Raw genomic sequence first — 25,647 nt, forward strand, 5'->3', positions numbered from 1 at the left:
CAATTATAAACCTATTTTTCTAACTGAATGTCAACTTTCCCCCTAACCAATTCCCTATCCTGACTTCCCCATTTCTATCTTTGCAACGCTTGTTTCCAGTTTCTGAAGTTTAGTTATAGAACTTTTTTTTTATATAACTTCTTTCTTATGCTCTAAATCTTTATCCTTTCAACCCTCCCTTCAACCTATCTTTCAAATATGTCTTCCTTATTCCTATCAAACTAGACTACAGTGGGTCTGCTTGAATCCTGCCTTTCCCCAAGTCCTTTCAGTTACCTGTGAAATATCAATGAACTTATATCTTACACTCAGAAAACTGCAATTGTTAGCCTAAAAAAAATAGGTCAGTGTCTTATCTACCTTGCATCTTTCCATTCCTGTATAAACTGTTTGTTCTAACCAGATTGCTCTCATTTCTCTATTATGAGATAATTCACCTTTGCATTCCTGAAATTATCTTCTTGTTCTTCCTCCACACAACTCTACTTATTGAAATTTTAACTATCCCCCAAGAACTAACCTCAGGGCTGTCCTCCTCTGTGAAGTGAAACCATTTTAGGTCATAATGTTCTTTTCATATGCTAGAATAGTCACTCTGTACTATCTTGCTAGTTTAGTTAGAGTTATCCAGAAGAAACTTTTTTTTCTGTATCTATACATCTGTGTTTGTATAGATAGAGAGATTACTTGATTTTAAGCAATTGACTCACATGAAGATGGCAGCAGGCAAGTCCAAAATCTTCAGTGCAGGAAGAAGGCCAGAAATTCTGGCAAGAAAGTTGATGTCTTGACTGTAAAGGCAGTCTGCAAGGAAAACTCTTTTTTAGTGGTCATCAGTCTCTTATAGCCTTTGACTGGATAGACCTACCCACATTGGAAAGAGTAATGTTCATTTTACTCAAAATTTGATTTAAATGTTAATTACATCTTCAAAATACCTTTACAACATTACTACTAGAGTTCAAACAAACAACTGAGTTTCACTGCCCACCAAATTGACACATTAAATTATCTGTTACTGTTACAGGGCACCCCAGTGTGAATTAGGTTGCCTGTCTCTGGGTCCTCACCCATGCGCTTAAGATACGATAATATTGTGGACACACATAAAAAGGTTCAATAATGGATTTATTTACAAGGAGAAAGGTAAAGGAACAACCCAGGGAAAAAGAGAGAGAAATATAAGTTAATTAGAATGTCCTACCAGTTCTGCTGACTTGGACTCCACCAGCACGCTGAAAACTGATCGAGAGCCAAACGACCAGCCGTGAACCACCAGGCCACGAAACCCCCAGAGCCCACATGTCCAGTTTTATCCTAACCTGGCTGCTCAGCTCCACCCTCACCTCCCAGGTTGCTTCTTCTTGTCACTGATGGGATTAATAATTCCAATATCTGGAGTGGGGGTGGAGTCCATGAAACCTCTACCTATTAAATTACCTTTGATGTATGTATTTTGAATGTTCTTAAGTATAATTATCAATTCTGCAATCAAGCTAGTCATGTAGACGGAAGAAAGGAATGACATTTGAGGAGTCAGAGTATAAATGTGACAGTATATGAAAATAGTTGGAGTTTGTAAGGATTCTAAAACACTTCTCCATTTTAGAAATAATAGCTTCATGGAGAAAATGGAAATTTAAAAAAAAAATCCTATAGAGTCTGTCCATACTCAGTAGTAATCTTCCTGCTTTTAATTTATTCTTTTTGAAACTTTCATAAAATTTATATCTTCTTTCATCTCCTCAAAAACCAATGCTCTCCATCAAACCAGTATATTTTAGCTATGCATCATATTTTTCCCAAGCACACTTGAAAATTGTCACTCACTCAGAAGATATCTTCTTACAATGATATATCATGAATTTCTGTGTTAACATATGAAACAGAAAAGTTTTGTTTAAAAAAAGAATTACAAAATCAGTCTTCCAACTTTTACATTTCTTTGCTCCCTCTATAGAACTTACCATCAAACCCTTACATAGTTAACAATGTGTAAGGACTAGCTGACAATTGTCATTTAGGCCAGTAAGACGTTAAAGAGTTGTGTTTTCACATCACTCATTGTTTGATATTACTACCTGATTTTGTCACCTGACATGTTTCATGCAATTTAATTTCAAAACATTGGGCGATAGAGAGGCAAAGAGACTGCCATCCTGGCTAATTTGTATCTTCCCATATAATGATAACCTCACTGTCACATGACTTAGGTTCATCTTTTGTCCCCCTGTCTCAATGCACTATTTTTTTCTATTGTATAATCTATGTTCTGCCTGATACTCTTCTTTATCTTTACATGACAAACCTCCTTCTTTTAATTCAGCATTCACTCTAAACATTGCCTTCTAGAAGAGGTTTTCCCTGACTAGACAGTACAGCTGACTCTTACTCTTTCACCCATTAACAGTAATGGGAGAAAGAATAAGAGACAACTATACTGTAGTGTAATGTTTTAGTTATCACTGTTATATTATTCTTATTTATGTATATCTCCTGTTAAAAGTGTGAAGGTCTCCCTATAACAAAGTATAGTAATCTTCTTGGCAGCAGAGAGTGTTAGACTATTTAATACTTGGAAGAGTACCTGACAAAACATACTTTACAGAATGCATAGGTGAAAAATATCATCATTTGGCCTGTTGAAAATATTTTTTACCACATTACTTTAGAATTTTATTAAGTACATGAAGGATAAGGTATATGAGTCTGATTTTAATAAACAGGCACTCCAGGAGATTCTGATGCCAGAAGTCCTTTGATCCGACTTATAAACCATGCATGGATAGTAAGAACATTTTGTTAGTAGTTTGCTCTGAATTTAGAAATTTACTTTTCATATCCTTAGGAAAAAAAGTAAAACTGCTACTAACACATGTGTCTTACTAAAAAATCAGTGCCTTCTCTTTGTGAAGACTTTATGATAGATACAGTAGAGCTGTGCATGACATGCATGCAAAAGATCTGGAGAATCTTGTTGAAATGAGGATTCTATTCAATAGTTCGGGAGGAATTAAAAATTTTGCAGTTATGAAATGAATTTTTAAAAGAAAGTGAAATATAAGTATTATATAAAATTATATGTATAATTTATATATGTAATCTTTAAAAAAATGTCAGACTCATGAAAAACAGCATAATGGTGGCTTCCAGGGATTGAGGGTAGGGGCAGAAAGAGAAGATTGATATTGTTCAACAGTACAAACTTGCAATGACTAGTAGATGACCTACAGTAATTCTGATGTAGCATAAAATGAATACAGACTATAATATTATACTAAAATCTGTAGCATGATATAACTATAAATGTTATCATATTATTATGCATAAGTGTATCAGGTAACACATTGTATACCTGAAATTTATAAAATGTTAAGTGTCAAATGTTTTCAATAAAAAGTAAACCATAATTCCATACAGCCACTATGGACAGCAGTATGGAGATTTTCCAAGTATCAAAAATAGAACTACTATGTGATCCAGCAATTCCACTCTTGTATACATATCTAAAGGAAATGAAATCACTATATTAAACAGAGATCTGTACTTCCTATGTGCATTGCAACATTATTTACAGTAATTAAGACATGGAAATAAATGGATAAAGAAAATGTGGCAGATGTAGATGATGGAGTATTATTCAACAAAATTGGGAGGAAATACTGTCACCTTTAGCAACTTGGATGAATTGTGAGTGTAATACATGAGCTTAAAGAAATTATTTTTAAAAAGAAAGGTAAATATCATATGACCTCCCTAGTATATGGGATATAAAGCAAATTTAGTTGCTTTCTACATCTTAGCAGTGATTGTAAAAAAATGAAGATATGCCCTTTATATTGCACCACATAAAAATGTATTGAAAATGAGTCAAAGGCCTAAATATAAGTACTAAACTTCAGACTTTTAGAGGAAAACATAGGGGAAAGCATTATAACATTGGACTCAGCAGTTTCTTGGTTTTTACACCAACATACTAGGAATTAAAGAAAAAATATATATATTTGACTTCATAAAAATTTAAAACTTTTGTGCATTAAAGGACAATGACTGAAAAGACAACCCATAGAATGGGAGAGAATATTTGCAAACCTTAATGTCTGATAAGAGTTTAATATCCAGGAGATACCCCACAACTCATCTACCATAATAATTTTTTAAATGACCAACTGATATGAATAAACATTTATGCAAGAAGATACCCAATTGGTCGTTAAATATATTTTAAGGTCCTCAAATCACTATTGATTAGGAAAATGTAATTTAAAAACACAGTGAGATACTATTCATACCTTCTAGGATTACTATTATCAGTAAACCAGAAAATAACAAGTGTTAGCGAGGATGTGGAAAACTGGACCCATGTGCATTGTTGATGGGAATGTAAATTGGCACAGTCACTGTGACAAACAGTTGGGCAGTTCCTCGGACAGGTAAATATATATAAAGTTGCTCTGGAATCTCTGTTTTCCCCTTCTAGGTATATACACAAATGTACTGAAAGTAGGTATTCAAACAGGAACATGTACACCAGTGTTCATAGCAGCATTATGCACAATCATCAAAAGGTGGAAACAATCCATATGTCCATCAACAGAGGAACAGATAAGCAAAAATGTATTATATATACACAATAAAGCAGTATTAGCCTTAAAAAATGAATGAAATTCTCATATATTCTGTGACTGGGGTAAACCTTGAAAACCTTATAGTAACTGAAAAAAGCCTGACATAATAGGACACATATTGTGTGATTCTCTTTGTCTGAGCTACTTAGAATGGCTAAATCATAGAGACAGAAAGTAGAATAGTGATCCCATGGATTTGAGGGAAGCAGGAATAGGAATGTTACATACCGAGTTTCAGTTTGGGATGATTAAAGTTCCATACTGGTGATGAATGTATATCATTGTGTATGTATTTAATGCCACTAAATTATAACTTGAACATGGTTAAAATGCTGCTTTATGTTTGTCTTGCCACAATTCAAAACATTTTTGTTTTGTTTTTAATTTTGTGTTTTTAACCGAGGTCCTAATTATTGGTGATGGTGCTGGTCTTGGGTGTACACTGAGTAACAAGGCACTGGAATAGAGGGACACAATAAGACATTTGAATTCCTCCGGAAGTGGAAATGCATTTCCATTTTTATAAACTAGTATTTGACACATTATATAAGCTCAGTGCTTTGTTCAGTGAGTTCATGAATAAATATAACTGGAATTAAACAAAAGGTAAAATGTGTCATATTATAGATATGAACAAAGCACAAAAGGAAATCAGAAATAGATGATTGTTTTCAGTAGCATCAATGAGGTAATTGAATGTCCTGTATATAACATTACTCAAAGAATATTTGTTGTTTTCAGTAGCATCAATGAGGTAATTGAATGTCCTGTATATAACATTACTCAAAGAATATTTGTTGTAAAAATGTGCCATTGACAATGCTAAAGAGATGTATTTTAGTTATTTCAAGTACTATAATAATAAACTAGCTAAAGAATATTGCGTAACCAACAACAGAAAACTAAGTATGTAGATAATACAGATACTTCAAAAGAGTGTTTATTTGACACAGCGAATTCTCTTTGCTCATCTTGTTTCCCAATGCAGTATGACGTGAAGAACATAGTGTGCTTTTGCCAGAAAATTCACCATTATTGTTATCAGATATTACCGCACGAGCAGAGAAAAGAGTTTCAAGAGTGCAGCTGGTTATTTGTTGAAGAGAGAAACTATGTTTTTAGTGTAAATGAACAGATTATATACTTACCAAGGTAAGTTTCAAATGTTTTTTTTTAAATTTATGAATTTTAAAATTCAAAAGATTGGTAGAATTTAATACTTTCCTTCACTTGTCAAATAACTACAAATGGTATAAAGTCAGTATAGTTATTGTAGTTATTCCTATGTAAAGTTATGACCATTAGTTTCAGGAAAAGGAAAGTTATGCCAATGTATTTGTATCATAACTTCTTTACAGGTGCTAAAAATATTACTGACACTTTGGGACATAGTACTTCATAGAGAAACTTACCATTTGAAAATTAATTGATTTTTTTGAGATTCCTTGGTAGGATTTAATTAATTACTAATTATACTCTAAAGTTAACAATCATCGCCATATGTATGGTCTAACAAATGAGATGGAGTAAAAAATATCTCTGTACATTATAATGTATAATGTATTGCGATCTTATAACAAGGTAAGATTATAAAATGCCAAATTAAAGAAGAATATTTATTATCCTTAAAAATGTTAATGTTCACTAGGTCTTCATAATATTCTATTTTTTTATGACTGAAGCTCTAATTTAGTGAACTAAAGAACCTTACTGCCTCAAAGTGTTGACTGTGAGAAACAACTGAATCAGTTTTTTATAGAGAAAACAAAGCCTAGATACCTTAAAGGTTTTAATCATTTATAGTCGAATGAGTGGCAGAGTAGAAATAAATCCACTGCCCTGAAAAACCATGCATTCTACCTGGATTATGGCTTTCTTCCTGTTTTATTTTCTGTCTCTAGAATTTCTATTCACTAACCTAAGGAAAGAATAGTCAAAGAAGTTTTAAAATCAGTAATAAAAGCTATCGGATTGATGAAGTACCTATGCATACTTCAGTTGCAGAGGGGAGAAGAGAGGTAGAATAAACTGAGCAGCATCATATTTCAGAAGCTATTAGGGAAAAAAAAGCTTTCTGTCAACTTACTGATAAGTTCTCATATAGTCACAATATTTGTAAATATTTCATTACAGAACAATTAAATTATAAACAAGATGGAAAGTTCTGAAAGAGCTGATGAGATGCAAGAAAACTATCAGAAAAATGAGTAAGTTTTGCTTAAATTCTTCAAAAAGTATTCTGCATTTTCAAATATACCTTATTCTTTCCACAGATTAGCAAAAATGTTTACTGTTTTTTTTTTTTTTTTCAGAAAATAGGAATACTATTTGCATTTTGCTGGACATCAGCATAATTAGTGTTACTGGCTTAATATTAATTTTAGGAAGTTGATTTAATACCTCAGATATGTCCTCTTTTCAATTTCTTGTGGCTTTCTTTAGAAAAAAAATCCCTAAGTGATTTCATTTCACTTCTCCATGAATCTTTTATTCTATATGTTACACTTAGTAAAATAAAATGCTGGATGCTGATTATTTTTTCATTGAATATCTGTGATTATGTATTTTACAAATTTATCACACCTACATATATATGTATAGATATACACACACCTATATATAAAGTCCCATTAATTTAGATATTTAAAATGGAAATGGATTAAAATCTATTTTATTTCTATTCCCCATAACAATTGTGTCACATTTCGATGTATGAACCGCAAAGCTGGAGAACATTCACCTAGATCTCTTGATTAATGAATGAAGGGTTTCTGGTAACCAGAATGGTATGATGCTCCTACCATACCAGCCCATGTGCTCTCCTCTGCTCTTAACACTGGTAGAAAGGAGTTAAAAGACCACCTGTACCCTCCTTTGAAGGATTTCCATAAAGGTCAATGAGAAACAAATGTTCGCTAAAACAAAATTTATCAAAAGAAGAGAGCTTACTGTGTTTAAACTTTAAAATATGCATTTAGGATGGAATGGATGAAGAGGGCTTTGCAATCTTAAAATCTTTTTTGTCATCTATGAATCATCTCAGAAAGAAATGGTCCAATACATAAGTAAATTATTAACTTCAGGTGGAACAAAATTAAATGACTTGCCATTGATCAAAGTTGATGGAACGATAAGTTATAAAGTTGGAAAAGACTCAAGTTCATCTTTCTGTGACGTCTTTCTTATAAAATTTACTGTGATCCCTTTCCTCTCTTCCTTTAATGTTTCAGAATTTTTTTGAGTGTATGTGTTGGGTGCATGTGTTTAATTGTCAGATGAAACTTACCATTTTCATCTTGAAATGGAACCTAAGAACTGAAATTGTTAAGGAGGAGGAGACCAAACTCACTGTACTCTTGCTTAATGTAGAATTTCTTTTATGTAAAACTCATAGTTTTTAGCAATGGGTTAGAAATTCTAATCCACCACCTCACAACCTTTGGATGGTTACTATTTTTATTATTATAATAAAATGAAACAAAAAATAGCAAGTGTTTGTGAGGATGTAACAAAATTGGAACCCTTGTACATAATTTGTGGGAATATAAAATGATTCAGATGCTATGGAAAACAGTATGATAGTTTCTCAAGAAAAAAATAAAATTTGCATATGATACAGAAATTGTAATTTTGATTATACCCAAAAGAACTGAAGTTATGTACTTGAAGAAATATTAGTATACCTGTCTTAATAGCAGCATTATTCAACAGTACAATAGTGGAAACAGTCCAAGTGTCTCTTGACTGAGGAATAGATAAACAAAAATGTGGTACATAAATAAAATAAAGCCAGAAAGATTGATGGTAGCCAGAGGTTGGGTGGAAATGGGAGATACTCTTTAATGGGATAGTTACAGAATTTCAGTTTTGCAAGATACAGTACTGTAAATGGATACTGGTAATGATAGCACAATAATATGAGTGTACCTAATGCCACTGAACTGTATACTGAAAATTACTCAAGATAACCAATTCTTTATTATGTATATTTTATGACAATATAATAAAGACCTAGAGTTCTTCCATTATTACCCTTACTAAGGTAGGGACAGCCAGTGCAACTTACTCTCCAGGGAAGGATATCATCATATAATGCAAATTATATTCACATTATAAACTTTGCACTTTAAACATTTATTTTCCAGGAAGTTGCAAGAACCACCCCAAGTAAGAAAGCAAGTCGTTGGTCCTATTGAGATAGTAAGTGAAATCAATCTATCAGAAAATTTCAGGGAATTGTTAGTAGTATATAGAAAGATTGTATCTGTTAGTTTATATCTATTTTGGGTAAAAGAATAAAAAAACTCATCAAATTGTATTTCTAATAGGAAAAAATATGTAAACAACCCAAAAACCCCACAATAAGATAGAAGAAAAAAATCACACGATATCCATAGATTTCCCAGTTTGAATGAAATGTATATGTGTATGTATGTCATACATGCATTTTATCAAAGGTTATTTCCAGACTGATAGAGCATTTTGAGTGACTTTACCATGCATATATACAGTTCATTATTTTCCACTGATGTGTTTTAATTACATTTAAAATTCCATAATTCCTTTTTAAAATAAAAAATACTTATCTAAAAATTTTGTACAGCCTAGGCATCAAAAAAAGTGTATCAGCATACTTCTTTGGGATTAAGTTAGAAATATTTTTATATATTTGTTCAACCATTCTACCTACTCGAATCTACAACATGTCAGCCTGATTGTGTAATTCTATATAATGAACTGTATGTAGAAATATACGTAAAATGGTGTATTTTTTTCCAAGTCAAATCTTACAAACCTGAGAAGTAACAGACTGCAATAAACTTTATCAAGAAAATAACACACTTTTCCAGGGAAAGGTGGAAAGCAGTTACCCTCTTATCATCTGTAGTAAAAATTTTTAATGCCAACTAAGGCAGTTACTCTATAAATGTGTTAGCTATTAAATGAATGAATATAAAAACATAACATTTTTGTCTCCTCTCAAAAATATGTACTAACTCCTTTTATTGTTATTCAAATCTGATTTCATTTTATACCAATTTATATTTTGTCTTAGTTCTCTAAGTAAGAAAGTAAAATCCATGTTTTCATGTTTTGGTTTAGAATACTGTTGTGGGAACCTATTACAGGACAAAATATAAAGCAGTCAGTATTTGGCTTTCAGTTATCTTAAATAGCCTTGCAAATAAATATACTTATTTATAGGATGTTATTCTTGGTAGAAAAAAAAGCAGAGAAATATTAAAAATACAATTAATTTACACTTGGTGAATGAATTTTTACTATTCACTGCTTGGTTGTGCTATTGCTGATAAGCCTAAAAAAATTGGAAGTTTTTAGATTAACTTTCCATAAGCCAAGATAGGAAATCCTTTGAAATATCTTAATTTATTCTAGAATCAACATTATAAAAGGATATTTCTCATTCATAGACAAATCTTACCTGACTTTTGTCACACAATTTGTTTTTGTTTTTTTTTAAATTTTCTACATCATTCTTCATTTTGTGCCTTTTTCATCTCAGTTGTAATCCTCATAGGCTTCCTATGTCACACAATTTGTATACTAATTTTGTTACTTTATTTTTCAGTAACTTAGTCAAAGTATATTATAAATCCTTAAGATCAGGGAGTTTTTTAACATTATAAATGCCCATAATTTAATACATTGAATATTCCCTTGATCAGTTTGTAAAATGATATTTACATGATAGCAAAAACATAGGTTGACTTTTTTTTTTTTAATTGCTATCAAGTTAACCATGTTTTATTTGTTTCTTCAGTTTCGCTTTGCTGATGGACTGGACATCACACTCATGATTTTAGGGTTACTGGCATCACTTATAAATGGAGCCTGTCTGCCTGTAATGTCACTGATTTTAGGAGAAATGAGTGATAACCTTATCGGTGGATGTCTAGTCAAAGTTAACACAAGTGAGTACAGTTTACTTTTTTGAATTGTTGGGTCTCAAAAGTATTAAACAAAACAAACAGCACATAATATATTATTGTACCATCAAACAGTGTCTATATAATATGCATTTGTCATTTATTCTATCTTACCAGAGACTAAAAATCCAAAATCTGTATGTCAATCAGTACTCTTCAAAGAAACAGGACTAATAGAATACATATACACACAAATATATAATCTATATAGATTTATATATACTGTGCAGGTTTCTCTTATCTGAAAGTAGAGTGTTCCTATGAAATCTTTGTAAATCACAATGATATAAGATGAATATACAATTACCATTAATTTATATAGAAAAAATTTCTAGTGTTCCCAGACCAAAAAAGTTAGCCACCGCATCATACCAAATATGATGTGGTATATATATCATCTGAGACCCACTGTATATAAATGGTGTATAAATCATCTGAGACCCACAGTAGTACAGTTTGTCTCTATAAGAATTCAAATACTTTTATATCAGAACTGATGATTATATCAGTATTTAATAAAAACCTTAAGCCATTCCAGACCACTTAACTGTGAAGCAACCTTTAAAAAGAAATCAAGAATGACTAAATCTTTTTGATAGCTACTCAGATTGATAGTATACAGATGTGTTTTGTACATACCACTGTAGAACATAATGCAGAAAAGAATATGCAGAAAAATCCGATACTACAAATAGTAACAATATAGGGGAACCTAGCAGTCAGATGTAGGGGAGATGGTATTTTGTATTTCCCATAATTATAGATATCCCCCATATATTATTACCTTTGTAGCATCCTATTTCGGGTCATATTTTTAGGGGGTCATTCTCAATATATAAATTCCAACAATTCTTCTATACAGTAATATAGTAGTTATGTCTTTTATCTTGTGAATATCGTAAATATTGATATTTCCCTAATTTTACATGCTTCCTCCCATCTTACACACTACAAAGCACTCTTGCAACAGTTTATTGTTGCTGGAAAAACTGTCTCATTAAGCCTGAACTATCGTTAAAATATTAACCTAGCTTTTTGCAGTATACCTTTATATAGTATGCCCTACTTGACTTTATTTATTTATACCCTCTTGTTTCCTACCCAAAGCCTAATCTTTTTAAGTGTCCCACTCTAGTTTGAGTGGAATAAATTTAGTGTTTCCATTTCCTTTCATATAACTATTTCCTACTTCATAGTTGTTAATTTTTTTTATATTCTAATGATAGAAATTAAGGATCCCATTCTCTTTGTTAAACAAATGGCACAACTGATTAACTGAGCAACTATTCATTAACTTGCAAGCTATGTTTCTCACTCTCTCTCTGACTATATGACAGAAAGGGAGGGGAAAAAGAGGAGAGGAAAATAAGGATAAACTCCTCTTATTAGATCTATTCTTTAATTGATTACCTTTCCTCCTATATTTACGATGAGAAGTTTATAGCTGACTGGTAATACTGTGAATTTTCACTTTTGTTTTTTTGCTTAAAGACTTCTTTAGATTTCTTGAGTTGTATTGTTTTTTACAAAATGTGGTAAACATATAAAGAGGTTTGATAAAGATTTAGACAATTACATAAATATTAATGATGTATTATATTTTATTAAGGAGATTTAAAGAGTATGTCCTCAATTTTCTAACCACTGGTTTTCTGGAAGATAATGAAGGTGAACTATTTGCCCTTACCAATGAAAATAAGAATAGCTATCATTTTTGTGTCAGCACTGAAGTTTTGCAATTGTTGTCACCATTAATATAACCTCCATAATGAAATTATGCTTTGCCTATGTGATCCTATATACCATTGTTGGACACAATGTTTATTCTCTATTAGTATTAAAACATTTGCTAGGTTTTCATATTTCTACTCTTGATTGTCATATTTATAAGAAGCTGCTTTAAAATTTTCCTACCAGATTTCCAGAAATGGAATAAGGGAAAGATAATTATTTGCATATAAATTAAAGTCACAGATATTACTATATATGATGTTATAGTTTTATAAGAGATGAAGTGTCATATGTCTTCAATTTATTTCAAATATTTACTATAGAGTTTTGAGAAAGAAAGTTGATAGATGTAGATCACTCTATTAAATTGATAAATTTACAACCTTGGAAAACTAATTAAAGTGTGTTGTATTTTTTACATAAGCTATGTAAAAAAGTTTATATAATAAACTTGTAATCCAAGGACTACTTTACAACTTCACTATTTACTATGCTTGTATAGGCAATATATTTCAGTGAGCTTTTTTCAGTGATTACCAGTTCTAAAACTTTTATATGTGTTCTTGCTTTTCTTAAATCAGAAAAGGATAGTTCTGTTACTATTATTTATACAACCTTTACCTGCAATGAAGAATGTCCTAAAAGGTTTTTCTGTCATGAACTACATGATTAATATTTCCTTGTAATTTTTATTTTTTTCGTATAAGTGCTTCTTGAGATCATAGGTTAAAGACAGAAAATATGATGATCACAAACTCATTGTGTTTCATCTATTTTCCTGAGAATTCACCAAGTTAGTTTTGGATAACCAACTGAAAATTAATTTATTTTATAATTTGTACAACTATTTTACAGCAAACTATCGGAACTGTACTCAGTCTCAAGAGAAGCTGGATAAAGATATAATTACGTAAGTCCAAATGAAATGTTAATATCATGTTCTTTTTGTGCTACTTTGTTCAACACTAAAAGAAAAAGAACTGAAATGTTTGACTATCATTAACATATGATATCTATTAATGATTAAAGCAACATGTTCTCTTTCACTAGGTATATAAAACATATATCACATCTTTCTCCTATTTGACTTCTTTCTTTATACTGAGTTGTATGTAATAAAATTGTCATCAACAGAAAAGTTGTTTAGAGATTTTTTTTATGCCAATTTTGCCTCTTGAAGTTGAAGGCAATATCCAAAAGGCTAATTGACTTTTTCCTTTTTTTCAAATGATGCTTCTTAGAAAATCTATAGAAAAAAATGCCACATCCATAAATTAAAAGCCAAAATGTTTTGTGCAAGAAATAGCAAAAATAGTAATAAATTAATCACATGATAAAATAAAATAGTAAAGTTTTATTCAGACTAATTTTAGAAACTGTTTGGATTCATAGTAAAGCTATATACAGGGCAAAAAGTTTAAAGTCTAAAATAAAAGACTTACAAAGATACCCTGTTTTTGTAGTCTTTGTGTTAAGTAGTATTTTTATTCTGTTACATATGAGTTTGTTTAGAGAACTGCTACTTCACTAGCTATATTCACTGGGTGTCAGTAGTGACACACTGAAACTGTAGACTTAAGTTTAAAGGTAACTTTTAAAAATAGTGGCATTAATTTGAAAGAAAAAAAAAGGACCAAAAAGAGAGATTAATATTAAGAGATACATCTGTGCACAGCATGAAAGGGTTTTAATACATGTGAGTGACTATTTTTTTTATAGTTTTTTTTTAAAAGATTTATTTATTTGTACATATAGAACTGGGGTACAGGCCAGAGGCTCAGGGGCGGCGAGAGGCTTCACCAGAGACAGAGTGGGGAGCAGAACAGGTAGATCTATGAAGTACACTGCTGAGGGGAGCAGCGGGCAGGTCAGGAGAGGTCTACCACGCCATGTAGTCACCGCTGGAGCAGGCGGGAATCGAACTCATGCGGAAGTGGCTTTAGCTTCTCAGTGCAGTGCTTTAACCCGCTGCGCCACCAGGGAGGGCCTATAGTTTTTTTAAAGATTCATTTATTTATGCTTACAGACTGGGGTACAGGCCATGCACAAGTGAAACCTCTATATTGCAGTGATATTCTCTGGGCCATAATTCTTGACCTGTATGTACAATACATTAGGCATAGTTATAAATGTCCATTTCAATTTGAAGTAATTAAAATTAAATAAGATTAAATAGTCATTTCTCATTCTCAGGTGTTCAGCAGCTCCAGGCTGACATTACTGTGTTGTACAAATATGAACCATTTCCTCTATTGGACAATTCTATTTGGGGCTATAGTATGCATGTTTGGGGAAACTTGTGTTTTGCAGCAGCCTCAACTTTCCTTGTGGGGAAAGTTCTATTTTTTAGCACCCTTTATATAAAACATTTCTTTATACTGGGTATTTTGGAAATTCCTCATTAGGATCCAGGTTATTGCTACTGATTTCTAATCTTATGTTATTAAGCAGGGTTCTAATGTACAAACCATGACTTAGGAGTTTCTTACAAAAAATGTAACTTTTAAAAATAGGGGCATTCATTTAAAAAAAAAGAGATTAATATAAAAAGCTATATCTGTGCACAGTATTAAAGGGTTTTAATACATTTGAGTGACTATTCTTTTTTTATAGTTTTTTTTTTAAGATTTATTTATTTATGCTTACAGAACTGGGGTACAGGCCAGAAGTGTGGTGGGTGAAAAGATTCACCAGAGACAGAGTAGAGAGCAGAACAAGCAGATTGACAAAAGAACACTGCTGAGGGTAGCAGTGGGTGGGTCAGAAGAGGTCTGCCACACCATGTGGGTCAGCTTCCTGGCAGGGAATCGAACTCATGCTGCAGTGACTTCGAAGAGCTTCAGAAAGTGGTGCTTTAACCAGTTGCACCACAAGGGAGAGCCTAGAGTGACTATTCTTAACACTCACAATGTAGTATTTGTTATATTATTGTTTCCTAAACCAGTTTTCTATTCTGAAAATATTTAATATGCACAATAAAAGAATTTTCATGATTGAATAGGCTTGGAAAATCTTATATATGATAACTTCCTCTTGGATACACATAAAAAGATTGGCATAGTAAGGGCTTTAGTTAATTTTATTTAAGCTAAGTGTTCCAAACCTATTTTACTATGGCACCTAGTTTTTATCCCTAACACGTATTAACGTCCTGTAAAACTAATGTTTCAGTGAACATAATTGTGAAAACATTGCTTCTGTAACATTTTGGTGAAGATTAGGTAATTAGTTGTTTCATCAGTAATCATCAGGAACTGAAATATGTAATCTTTTAAAGTTATTAAATTACTTTTATTGTGGTTTGTATTACTATATGTTCCAGGGATATAGGATGACACCACTCCAAATGTATGTTACCACACTATACCCACCATCAAAGCAACAACAGTCCTCCACTATAATCCATTAGAGCCCCTGCCCCCTCTGTTTCTCATTCCCTACTGCTACTACCCACCCTCAGTTCAGTCATATTTCAGGGTATTTTCTTTTAATTTTTTTTTTTTAAAGATTTATTTATTTTTGCATACAGAACTGGGGTACAGGCCAGAGGCTCAGGGGCGGCGAGAGGCTTCACCAGAGACAGAGAGGGGAGCAGAACAGGCAGATCGACGAAGTACACTGCTGAGGGGAGCAGCGGGCGGGTCAGGAGAGGTCTGCCACGCCATGTGGTCACCTCCGGGGCAGGCGGGAATCGAACCCATGCGGAAGCGGCTTTAGATTCTCAGTGCTGTGCTTTAACCCGCTGCGCCACCAGGGAGGGCCTTTCTTTTAATTTTTAAATATTTCCCTATTCCTTTGTCTTGTTTCTTTATAGTCTTCACATGAGTAAAATAATATGGTATTTGTTTTTCACCTTTTGACTTATTTCACTTAGCTAAATCTCCTGTCCTCTTCTTACTGTGGTAAATTGCAAGATTTTATCTTTTTATCACCGAGTAGTATTACATTATGTTAATATACCACATCTTTTTTATCCACTCATCTTTGGGTGGGTACTTAGGTTAGCTATTGTAAATAGTGCTGCACTGAAGACAGTAGCGCATATAACTCTTTAGGTAGATACCTAGGAGTAGTATTCTTGGATCATATGGTAGATCTATTTTTAATATCTTGAGAAACCTCCATATTGTTTTTGATCTGGACCAGTCTGTATCCCCATCAACAGTGAGATTCTATTTAATTAATACATATAATAAATTAATCAAGTTGCTCTCAAAAATGGTATTTTTCTTTCAACCAAGAAATATAATATTTTCCAAACAGTTTATATCAGTGCTATACTTGCATTGTTAATTCTGATTATTCTTAGTAAGAAAAGGTATCTGAACAATCATATTTTATTCATTCACTTTTCCATAATAATATGTAAAAGATTTACCAAAGTAATAAATAATAAAATAAATTCCCATAAGTCTTCCAGAATTTATGGACATAATAAAATAGTACTAAGAGGAAAGTATATAGCAATACAGGCCCACCTTAGAAAATAAAAGCCTGAAGAAACAACCTAATCTCTCATCTCACAAGCTAGTACAAGGATGGAAATAATAACAAATTAAAAAAGAAATAAATAGAAATCTAAAGAACAATGAAACCAAAAGCTGGTTCTTCAAAATAAATAAATAAATAAAACAAAATTTAAAAAACCTCTAGTCAGGCTCAGAAAAAAGGGGAAAAGTTCAATAAATAGGGTCAAAAATGAAAGAGAAGTTATAGCAGAAATCCAGAGTATAATAAAGGGTTACTGTGAACATTTGTATGCAAAAAGTTCAGCAACCTAGATGAAATGGACAAATTCTTAGTTTTGGGACAAAAAAGCTCAGTTCTTGTTAGTTGAATTATGTCCTATCGAAATCATCGTAAACACTTAAGAAATACTGATTATATCCTCTACAGTAAATTCAGGATTAGGTTCCTGTGAACCTCTGGTCACAGTAGTTTCATCAATCAGTCAATACAAAACCTCATTTTATGTGTATTTCTGTTTAAAGACACCTTATGTAATATATATAGTGTTGCTTCATTAATGTTGAACTCACGGTCAACGGCATTGTACCTCATGCCTGAATGATGCCACTCCAGCATGTATTTTTTCCATAGGGCATATCACAGCCTTCTTACACTTAGCAACACTTCAACATGACATCATGACATTTGGAAGCCATTTTAAATAGTGAAATCATCAACAGAGAGCATAAAAATGGGGGAAAATGGTACTACATACCACATAGAACATAAAAATATCATTTATTTATAGCATGAGAGCTATTGCCTTGTTTCCCTCAGTTGGGAACATGTTGTATTGGGCAATCAAAAATCTTGACTTTCGCTACTGTGTGCAAATCACTAAATAACAATTTTAAAAATCTCAAATATTGATTTCGGGTTACAAATAAATTATAATGAGGAGGCAAATTTGTATACAAGAATCTGGGAATAAAGAGGATAGATTGTGTTTTTTTGAGTACTTCACTCGTCTGGCTTTCTGACTATATCATTGATCCCTCGGCTTTCTTTGTAGGACTTTTCTCTTCATGCCCTAAGCTCCGTCATTGCTCTTTTCTTTATCTGTTTTTATGCTCTCCCTGTGTGGATGGTCTCAGCTAAGTCTTTTTTTTTTTTAATTACCACCTATAAACTGATGCCATTTCTCTAGCCTTCAGTGTCTCTTTTTTCACTTTTTGATTTCCACTTTGATGTTTCCACTTTTTGATTTCCATATACATTTCACATCTCTATCAAACACCTGATATCTCCTGCAAATCTGTTTCTCTCCCAGTTACTAAAGGTATCCCATTCATTCAGTTGCTCAAATAAAAATCTGTAGATTTATACCTATTTCCTACTCTTCCTTCATACCTAACATCCAGTGTATTGGCAATTCCTGTTTGTTGTGTTTGTAAGATGTTTTTAGAATCTGTCTACATTGCACATCAACTGCTTCCATGCTCATCCAAGCACACATCTTTCTCACCACTGCCATTGTAGTATCCTCCTATTTAAACTATCTGCTTCCATTGTTACTTTTGTCCTTTCTCCATAAGAGAGCCAGAGTGATTTTTTTAAAAGTTGAACAGACAAGGTCATCCCATGCTTAAGTCGTTCAGTGGTCTTGTTTCTCTTAGAATAAAATCTATACAGTACACCATGGCTACAATGGCCCTATGATATTCTGACTATTTTTGGAACATGCTGAGCTTTTTCCTGGCTCAAGACTTAGTACTTGCACTTGCTTTCCACCGTATATTCCTCGTACTCTTTTTCTAATTGACTCTTTTGGATCTCAGCTATAGTATCAAATGTTCAAGGACATTTTTCCTAACCACTCCATCTGCACTAGCTCTCCCAATGAACCTTTACTATGATAAATCACCCTGTTTACTTCCTTGATAAGACAACCTGAAATTCTTTTTCTTTCTATATTGTCTCTCCCTTTCCACCAAAATGTAAACTTTTCCTGAAAAGGGACATATAATTTTTGTTCATGGCTGTATCTCTAGAACTTCACACATAGTGGACATCCAGGTTATGTTTATAACTACACTTCCTACATGGTCTCCTAATGTTAGATATGCAGCATGTTTTTAATTTTTCTGTATTATTATTAATGCTACAGTCATCATCCATCTAAATTAATCTCTGTATGTATTTTCTTAGGGTGTATTCTTTAAGTTGAATTTTTAATTTCATGATATGTGTATGTATTTTAAGAATTTTATAAAATGCTTTTAGTAGTTAACATTTCTTTACCTTCCTGTTCCACATACAACTGTTTCAATGTGATTTTTTATAAAAAAGAAGATAAAAATATACCTTAAATATTAGTTTCTGCTAATAATGAGAGATACACAGTAGTTGTCTTACTATGGAAACTAGGTTCATACATTGAATATACTTTACTCTTTCTCATTTTTTTTTTTAATTTTTACAGGTTCTAGCATTATCTCTCAAGTATTGATATATTGATAGATATGTCTTTTTGGCAACAAGGAGAAAAAGTTTTGCTTCATCTTACTAAGATTTTCAATAATCTTTTTTCAGGTTGACCCTTTACTATGTTGGAGTAGGTGTTACAGCTTTGGTTTTTGGCTACATGCAGATTTCTTTTTGGGTTATGACTGCAGCACGACAGACCAAGAGAATTCGAAAACAGTTTTTTCATTCAATTTTGGCACAGGACATCAGCTGGTTTGACAGATGTGACATTGGTGAACTTAACACTCGCATGACGGAGTAAGAGGATGACTTTGTAGTATTTCGACTTTGTAGTATTTCAACTTTGTATTCAATTATAATGTATAAATTACTTAACTGTATTTATTTACTTGTTTCAGTGATATCAGCAAAATCAATGATGGTATTGGAGACAAGATTGCTCTGTTGTTTCAAAACATATCTACTTTTTCTATTGGCTTGGCGATTGGTTTGGTGAAAGGCTGGAAACTCACCCTGGTGACTCTCTCCACATCTCCTCTTATAATTGCTTCAGCAGCCATGTTTTCTAGGGTAGGCAAGATGACTAAGTTGATGTTATTGGAAGAAGGAATGTAAAGTAAATCTTTTATTATGCTTTTCAAAAAAAGGCATATCTACCCAAGGGGTATTATACACCACAAATGATTATCATCATTAATCACTTATTTTAAATGGATATCTTTCAAGTTGTTACAATGAGGTTTAGTTTTACTATCTTACTAACACTGGAAAACATGTCTGTTCATTTAATAGGCTAATGCAATTTCAAATAATGGTATGATAAATGTTATTCTACTATACAGTAGATACCACCAGAGCCTTGGGTAGTTTAAATTTCCAAATAAATGTCCTATAAATCATTTCACTAGAACATAAGAAAAAAATCCTAAAACAATAAACACTTAAATATGTCAGCTATTTCAAATTTATATATTTTCATACAATTCTAAATTGCTTTTAAAATGTCTGCTTTGTCAATTTTATGTATTATGTAAATCTGTTTCAGTGCTTTAAAACCAATTATCATAGTCATTCCCCTTATGTACAGTTTATAGTTCTGTAGTTTTAGTTACCTATGGTCAACCTCAGTCTGAAAATATTATGTAGAACTATATGTTTTGAAAGAGAAGAAAGACCACACTCACATAACTTTTATATTGTTATATTGTGATATTTTATTTTTAGCTATCTCACTAATCTTATTTGGCCTGATTTTTTAATTAACTTTTATCACAGGTATGTGTGTATGTATTGGCAAAGAATATTATATCTATGTTTGGTACTATCCACAGTTCAGGCATTCATTGGGGCCGTGGGAGGTATCCTTCCTAGAGAACAGGAAACTACTGTATCTGTATTATAATGTATGTTCTTTGCAGTTAGACTATGAACATACAATATTAATTTATTCACAGGCTGGTCTTGAAAACAATGCAACTTGTAAAGTCCAAAAACAACTATGATTGTTCTCCAAATGATATCTTTAACAGTTTTCCCAGTTATGTACCCTTCTCCTAAAATAGAGGCACGATGCATGCTAGAGGAATATATGTTGTATATTCTTTTGGAGTTTTTAATTTTGCAAATCTGTTTTTTATGAAAATCAAAGCCAAAAATTTACTGTTTACTTTTATCAACATACAAATTCAACCAAAGAAGAATATTTTGGCAGTAAAAATATTCTATGGCTGAGTAATTTCTTAACAATGGGCTTGGATGTTTAGACAACAAGCTTTTATTTTGGGGTAAGTTTAATGTTGACTTTGTAACCCTTATCACAATCTTCATCCCCAGATTATTTGAAATGGGTACCCCAAGTAGGAAAATTATCCATATTAAATTACTAAGATTAGAGCCTTAGCTGCCTGGAAAAGTGAAATGAATTGGGGGTTTAAAAGGAACAGTAGCCAGAATCTTAAGTACTGCTTTTGTACTAACTGATTGGGAGAGGAAGAAAGTAAAGGTCAAAGTTATCCAGATAACTAGAGAAGCTAGCATATATGGTTTCTAGCTTCCTTCAATTCAATTTAATTTGGCAAACATTTATTAAATACTCCTTAAGTACAGAAGCTTTTTGCTAGGTGCTGTTTCCCCTCCAGCAATATAAGAATAATTGTCATTATTAAGTGAATTCAGAAAATGAAGAGTATTGTTCAGCTTATGCTATGTTCTGACTTTAACAATTCTCCAAGTATGTTTTATGTAAAATCAGCTCCACTTACAAGAAATGTATTTTGAGATTGTATAAATTTGTCACGTGAGTTCGCAACAGTTCCAAAGTCACAGTTCCCTGAGGACAATTTCCCTGAGAACCCTTTCTTTAAACATTGTGCTGATTACTAAACTGAATCCTTTACTAAGTAAATGAGTAGTAAGGGAGATCTTTAGTAGAGGAAAAGCCATATTCTGATTAAATATATTTGAGAAATTAAATAAACTAGCCTGATATCACCAAGAAAAGTATCCTCTTCCTAAAATGCCACCTTAGTGTTTAGAGATAACAGCATTTTACTAGGAAGTCTGCATTATGCAGTTATAATCGCACCCCAGACAAATGTAAGATCATCTTCCTCATCCTTCTACAATTCTGTGACCCTTGTCCTTCTCCAAATCAGTTGTTCCCCAGTTACATTTATATAAATATCCATCTTCTAAAAATAACTTTTAAATATACAGAGAGAAAACAATGAAACTCTCCTGGTGGAAGGAAGAATAGATTTTCAGATTCTAGATGATGTTAGGCTAAGCTCTTTCACTGCCATGAGACTTTTTAAAAAGTAGCTTTTAATGTCTCTGGCCATTAGTTTCCTCATTTGCAAACTGACAAATTCAGATTAAGTGATATTAACTATGTTTTCAATAATATAACCTCTTTTTCAAGATTCTACTTGAATTAATAGTTTGCTATGTCAGGATCATTCTTGAATAACTGTGATCATGGCTTATTACAGATAATCATCTCATTGACTGGTAAAGAATTAAATGCATATTCCAAAGCTGGAGCTGTAGCAGAAGAAGTCTTGTCATCAATCAGAACAGTCATAGCCTTTGGCGCTCAGGAAAAAGAAATTCAAAGGTCTGTCCTTTTAATTTCAACAATATATGTTTAGTTTTACTTTTCCTCAACACTGTTACATTGTGTTCTATCTTTTTAAGGTATACACAGAATCTAAAAGATGCAAAGGATGTTGGCATAAAAAAGACTGTAGCTTCAAAACTCTCTCTTGGTGCTGTGTATTTCTTTATGAATGGAACTTATGGACTTGCTTTTTGGTATGGAACCTCCTTAATTCTTAGCGGAGAAGCTGGGTATACCATCGGGACTGTTCTTGCTGTAAGTCTTATTTAAGAGCAAAGGTAGCTGGCCTAGACAGTATTTTCTTACCAAGAAGTTAATAAAAAATTATCTTTGAATGATAATGAATATTCAGTGTTTTAATACAAAAATTTGTTACCATCAAATTATTTGTATCCATGTTTAAATTATAAATTGGCATGCCTTCTAAATGCATGCACTTTTCTTAGAGATTTTTTAATCCAACAGTTAAAGTGATCAATTTCTAGTGAGACATTTCCTTTCAGTCTTGCTATGGTAAGACAGCATTGTACAGTCACCTTGTTAAATGTCTTCCCTCTGGATATGCTCTGTAGATTGGACTCTGCTGCCCTTCCTCCATCCTTTCAGCATAGTTATGTTAAAAACAGACTATATGCAATTCTGTTCAACATCACAGTTTAGAATTTTTTAGAACCCCTAGGGGTAATGCAATAAATTACCATTCATTTTGTTATCCTCCCACAAGTTAGTACTATACAGATCATTTCAGATTTATGAACTATTTGTTTCATTGAACTGAACTGACATGGTTAATCTATTTCATTTCTCAACTGGCTTTCCCATTTATATATATTTTTTTTTCTTTCAACCAAAATCATCTTTTGGATTTAAAACTTTAATAATTGACACTTTCAGATGCTCATTTATTTCACATAACTTGAACCTGATGATGAGGGATTTCTGGTGCATTCTTGCTCCTCAATTTATGAATAAGTGTGATCAAGTAACTTAACTAAGCCTTAGTTTCCTCACCTATAAGAGAAAAATAACACCAACCATGTAGGGTTCTTTCTTTATCTAACTTTTCTCAGAGATTTGTCTGTCTAGAAATGAAAAAGCAACCAGAAATACAAACATCAGAAAAGTTTGGGCAGAAATAGAACAGTGACTCTAAGCTAAAAAACCTGTCATTCTTCTCTTTAAAGCTCAGAGGTTGATCAGGAAGAAGTCATCTCCTCACCCAACCATGCTTGCTTGTGGCCAGCATTTTGTAATTGAGCCACATTGCCACACACTGCTACTCCCACCCACAGAAATCCCTGAAAATGATAAAAACAAGACTATGGTACAATCGAAAATTGTTCTATATTAGGAAAAGGCCAAATATACTTGGATAAAGTGGTGTTTTTTTGTTTTTTCTATTTGGCAGCACCTTCTATTCTGTCCTACCTAACTTCCTAATTTCTTTCCTAATTATTCTAAAATCTTTCTGTGAGTCTTCACCAAATGTACACTTCGTTCCATCATCTGGCTTACATAACTGAGGAAGGGTCTTTTTTTTTTTTTTTTTGGCCCTGTAGGTTTTCTTTAGTGTAATCCACAGTAGCTATTGCATTGGAGCAGCAGCCCCCAATTTTGAAACCTTCACTATCGCCCGAGGAGCTGCCTATAGTATCTTCCAGGTTATTGATAAGGTAAGACTTTAAATGCTTTAAATGATAGCTACTGTTACTACAAGAAGGAAATGGGGAAAAAAAAAACAAACAGATGCTCTCGCTTCTCACTTCAGTACACAAAAAGATGGGCAAAATCCATGTTGGCTAGTTAGCTATGAAAGAAGGGATTGTTTTTACTCTTTTACAAACTCATTCAATGTATTAAAACTTTCCCATCTACTTCTAAACCAGGAAAGGAGACATAAGAAATATCATTAAGCTATATTTAGGATATGTAGAGTTTTAATTTACCCTCCCCCTTAAAGATTTGTAATAGTTCTTTTGTTTTTTCCAAGAAACCTACTATAGATAACTTTTCAACCATGGGGTATAAACCTGAATGCATAGAAGGAACAGTGGAATTTAAAAATGTTTCTTTTAGTTATCCATCAAGACCAACTATCAAGGTAGGTTCATTTTAAAAATAAACTTTTACAGTTTTTATATCTGCTGCTGGTTAAAACATTCTCTTACGAGATTACCTATGATCATTTTCACTAAGATTGACGACTTAGGCTTGAGAGAATAGACAGAGACAGAGGAGAGGGTGGTGAAAAAAGAAAGATGATTAGTAATGGACAAATAATTCTGAAAGTGCAATCTCATTTCTATATTCAACTAAAACATTTTGAACTCCAGGAATTCTTCCATTCTGGATGTTCTCCCAAGCACACCAAAATGTCTTGGATGGATGGTGTACCTACTGATGATCCCTAGAGTTTATCCCATTCAATATAGCTAACTCATTATAACCTCCTAATTTTTAACCGGAGGGAATTATGCACATGTGCCCTTTCTTAGTTTGCCTTCCTTAGTGCTTTTAGTGCACTAGTGCCTCTGGTGGTTTCTCTCTCTTCTACACCCATACACACACACAATTTATACACACAATTTATTCTCCTCTGTCATTCAGCATTTGACAAGATGTGAAATGTATCTCATTTTTTGTTTTCCTCCTTTTGTTGTATTAATGTATTTATCGAAAATAGTAATCTAGTAGTTACTATTTAAAGACCTTAAAGTATAATTACTAACAAACATCTGTCATAGAAAAAGAATGTGACTTTAAACGAAATTGGCAAGGGGCCTCCCTGGTGGCACAGGGGTTAAAGTCTCAGCACATCAAGCTCTTGCCAGCCACTGCAGCATGAGTTCAATCCCAGCCAGGGAGGTGACCCACATGGCACAGCAGACTTCTGTCTTAGCCAGTGCTCCCCTCAGCAATGTGTTTCAGTCATCTATTTGTTCTGCTCCCCACTCTGTCTCTGGTGAATCCTCTTACTCCCCCACACCTATGGCCTACAACCCAGTTTTTATTTGCATAAATAAATAAAAAATCTTCTTTTAAAAATTAAAAAATAAATGAAATTGGTAAAATGACTAATATCATCAATCTGTAATGTCTTTTTTTTTCCTTAAAGATTTATTTATTTATGCACACAGAGGTGCAGGGCCAGAGATAGAGTGGGGAGCAGAGCAGGAAGATTAACAAAGTACACTGTTGAGGGAGTAGTAGGCCCATCAGGGGAGGTCTGCTGCTCCATATGGATCACTTCCAGGACAGGGATCGAACTCATGCTGAAGTGGCTTTC

General features: G+C 32.7%; 1 protein-coding gene across 1 annotated transcript in view; it reads left to right on the top strand.

Moving 5' to 3' along the window:
• Positions 1-6,782: 6,782 nt before the first annotated feature.
• Positions 6,783-25,647, top strand: part of ABCB5 (ATP-binding cassette, sub-family B (MDR/TAP), member 5) — an 84,807-nt gene continuing 65,942 nt past the window's right edge. Inside the window, exons 1-10 of the mRNA XM_004677126.1 lie at positions 6,783-6,835; positions 8,774-8,828; positions 10,411-10,561; positions 13,163-13,217; positions 19,349-19,540; positions 19,642-19,813; positions 22,234-22,358; positions 22,439-22,616; positions 23,921-24,034; positions 24,352-24,462. Coding sequence (XP_004677183.1) covers positions 6,783-6,835; positions 8,774-8,828; positions 10,411-10,561; positions 13,163-13,217; positions 19,349-19,540; positions 19,642-19,813; positions 22,234-22,358; positions 22,439-22,616; positions 23,921-24,034; positions 24,352-24,462 — 1,206 coding nt within the window. The remainder of the gene's footprint in view (positions 6,836-8,773; positions 8,829-10,410; positions 10,562-13,162; positions 13,218-19,348; positions 19,541-19,641; positions 19,814-22,233; positions 22,359-22,438; positions 22,617-23,920; positions 24,035-24,351; positions 24,463-25,647) is intronic.

This window comes from Condylura cristata, unplaced genomic scaffold, assembly GCF_000260355.1.
Source record: "Condylura cristata isolate star-nosed mole 26May11 unplaced genomic scaffold, ConCri1.0 scaffold00005, whole genome shotgun sequence".
Lineage (NCBI taxonomy): Eukaryota > Metazoa > Chordata > Mammalia > Eulipotyphla > Talpidae > Condylura > Condylura cristata.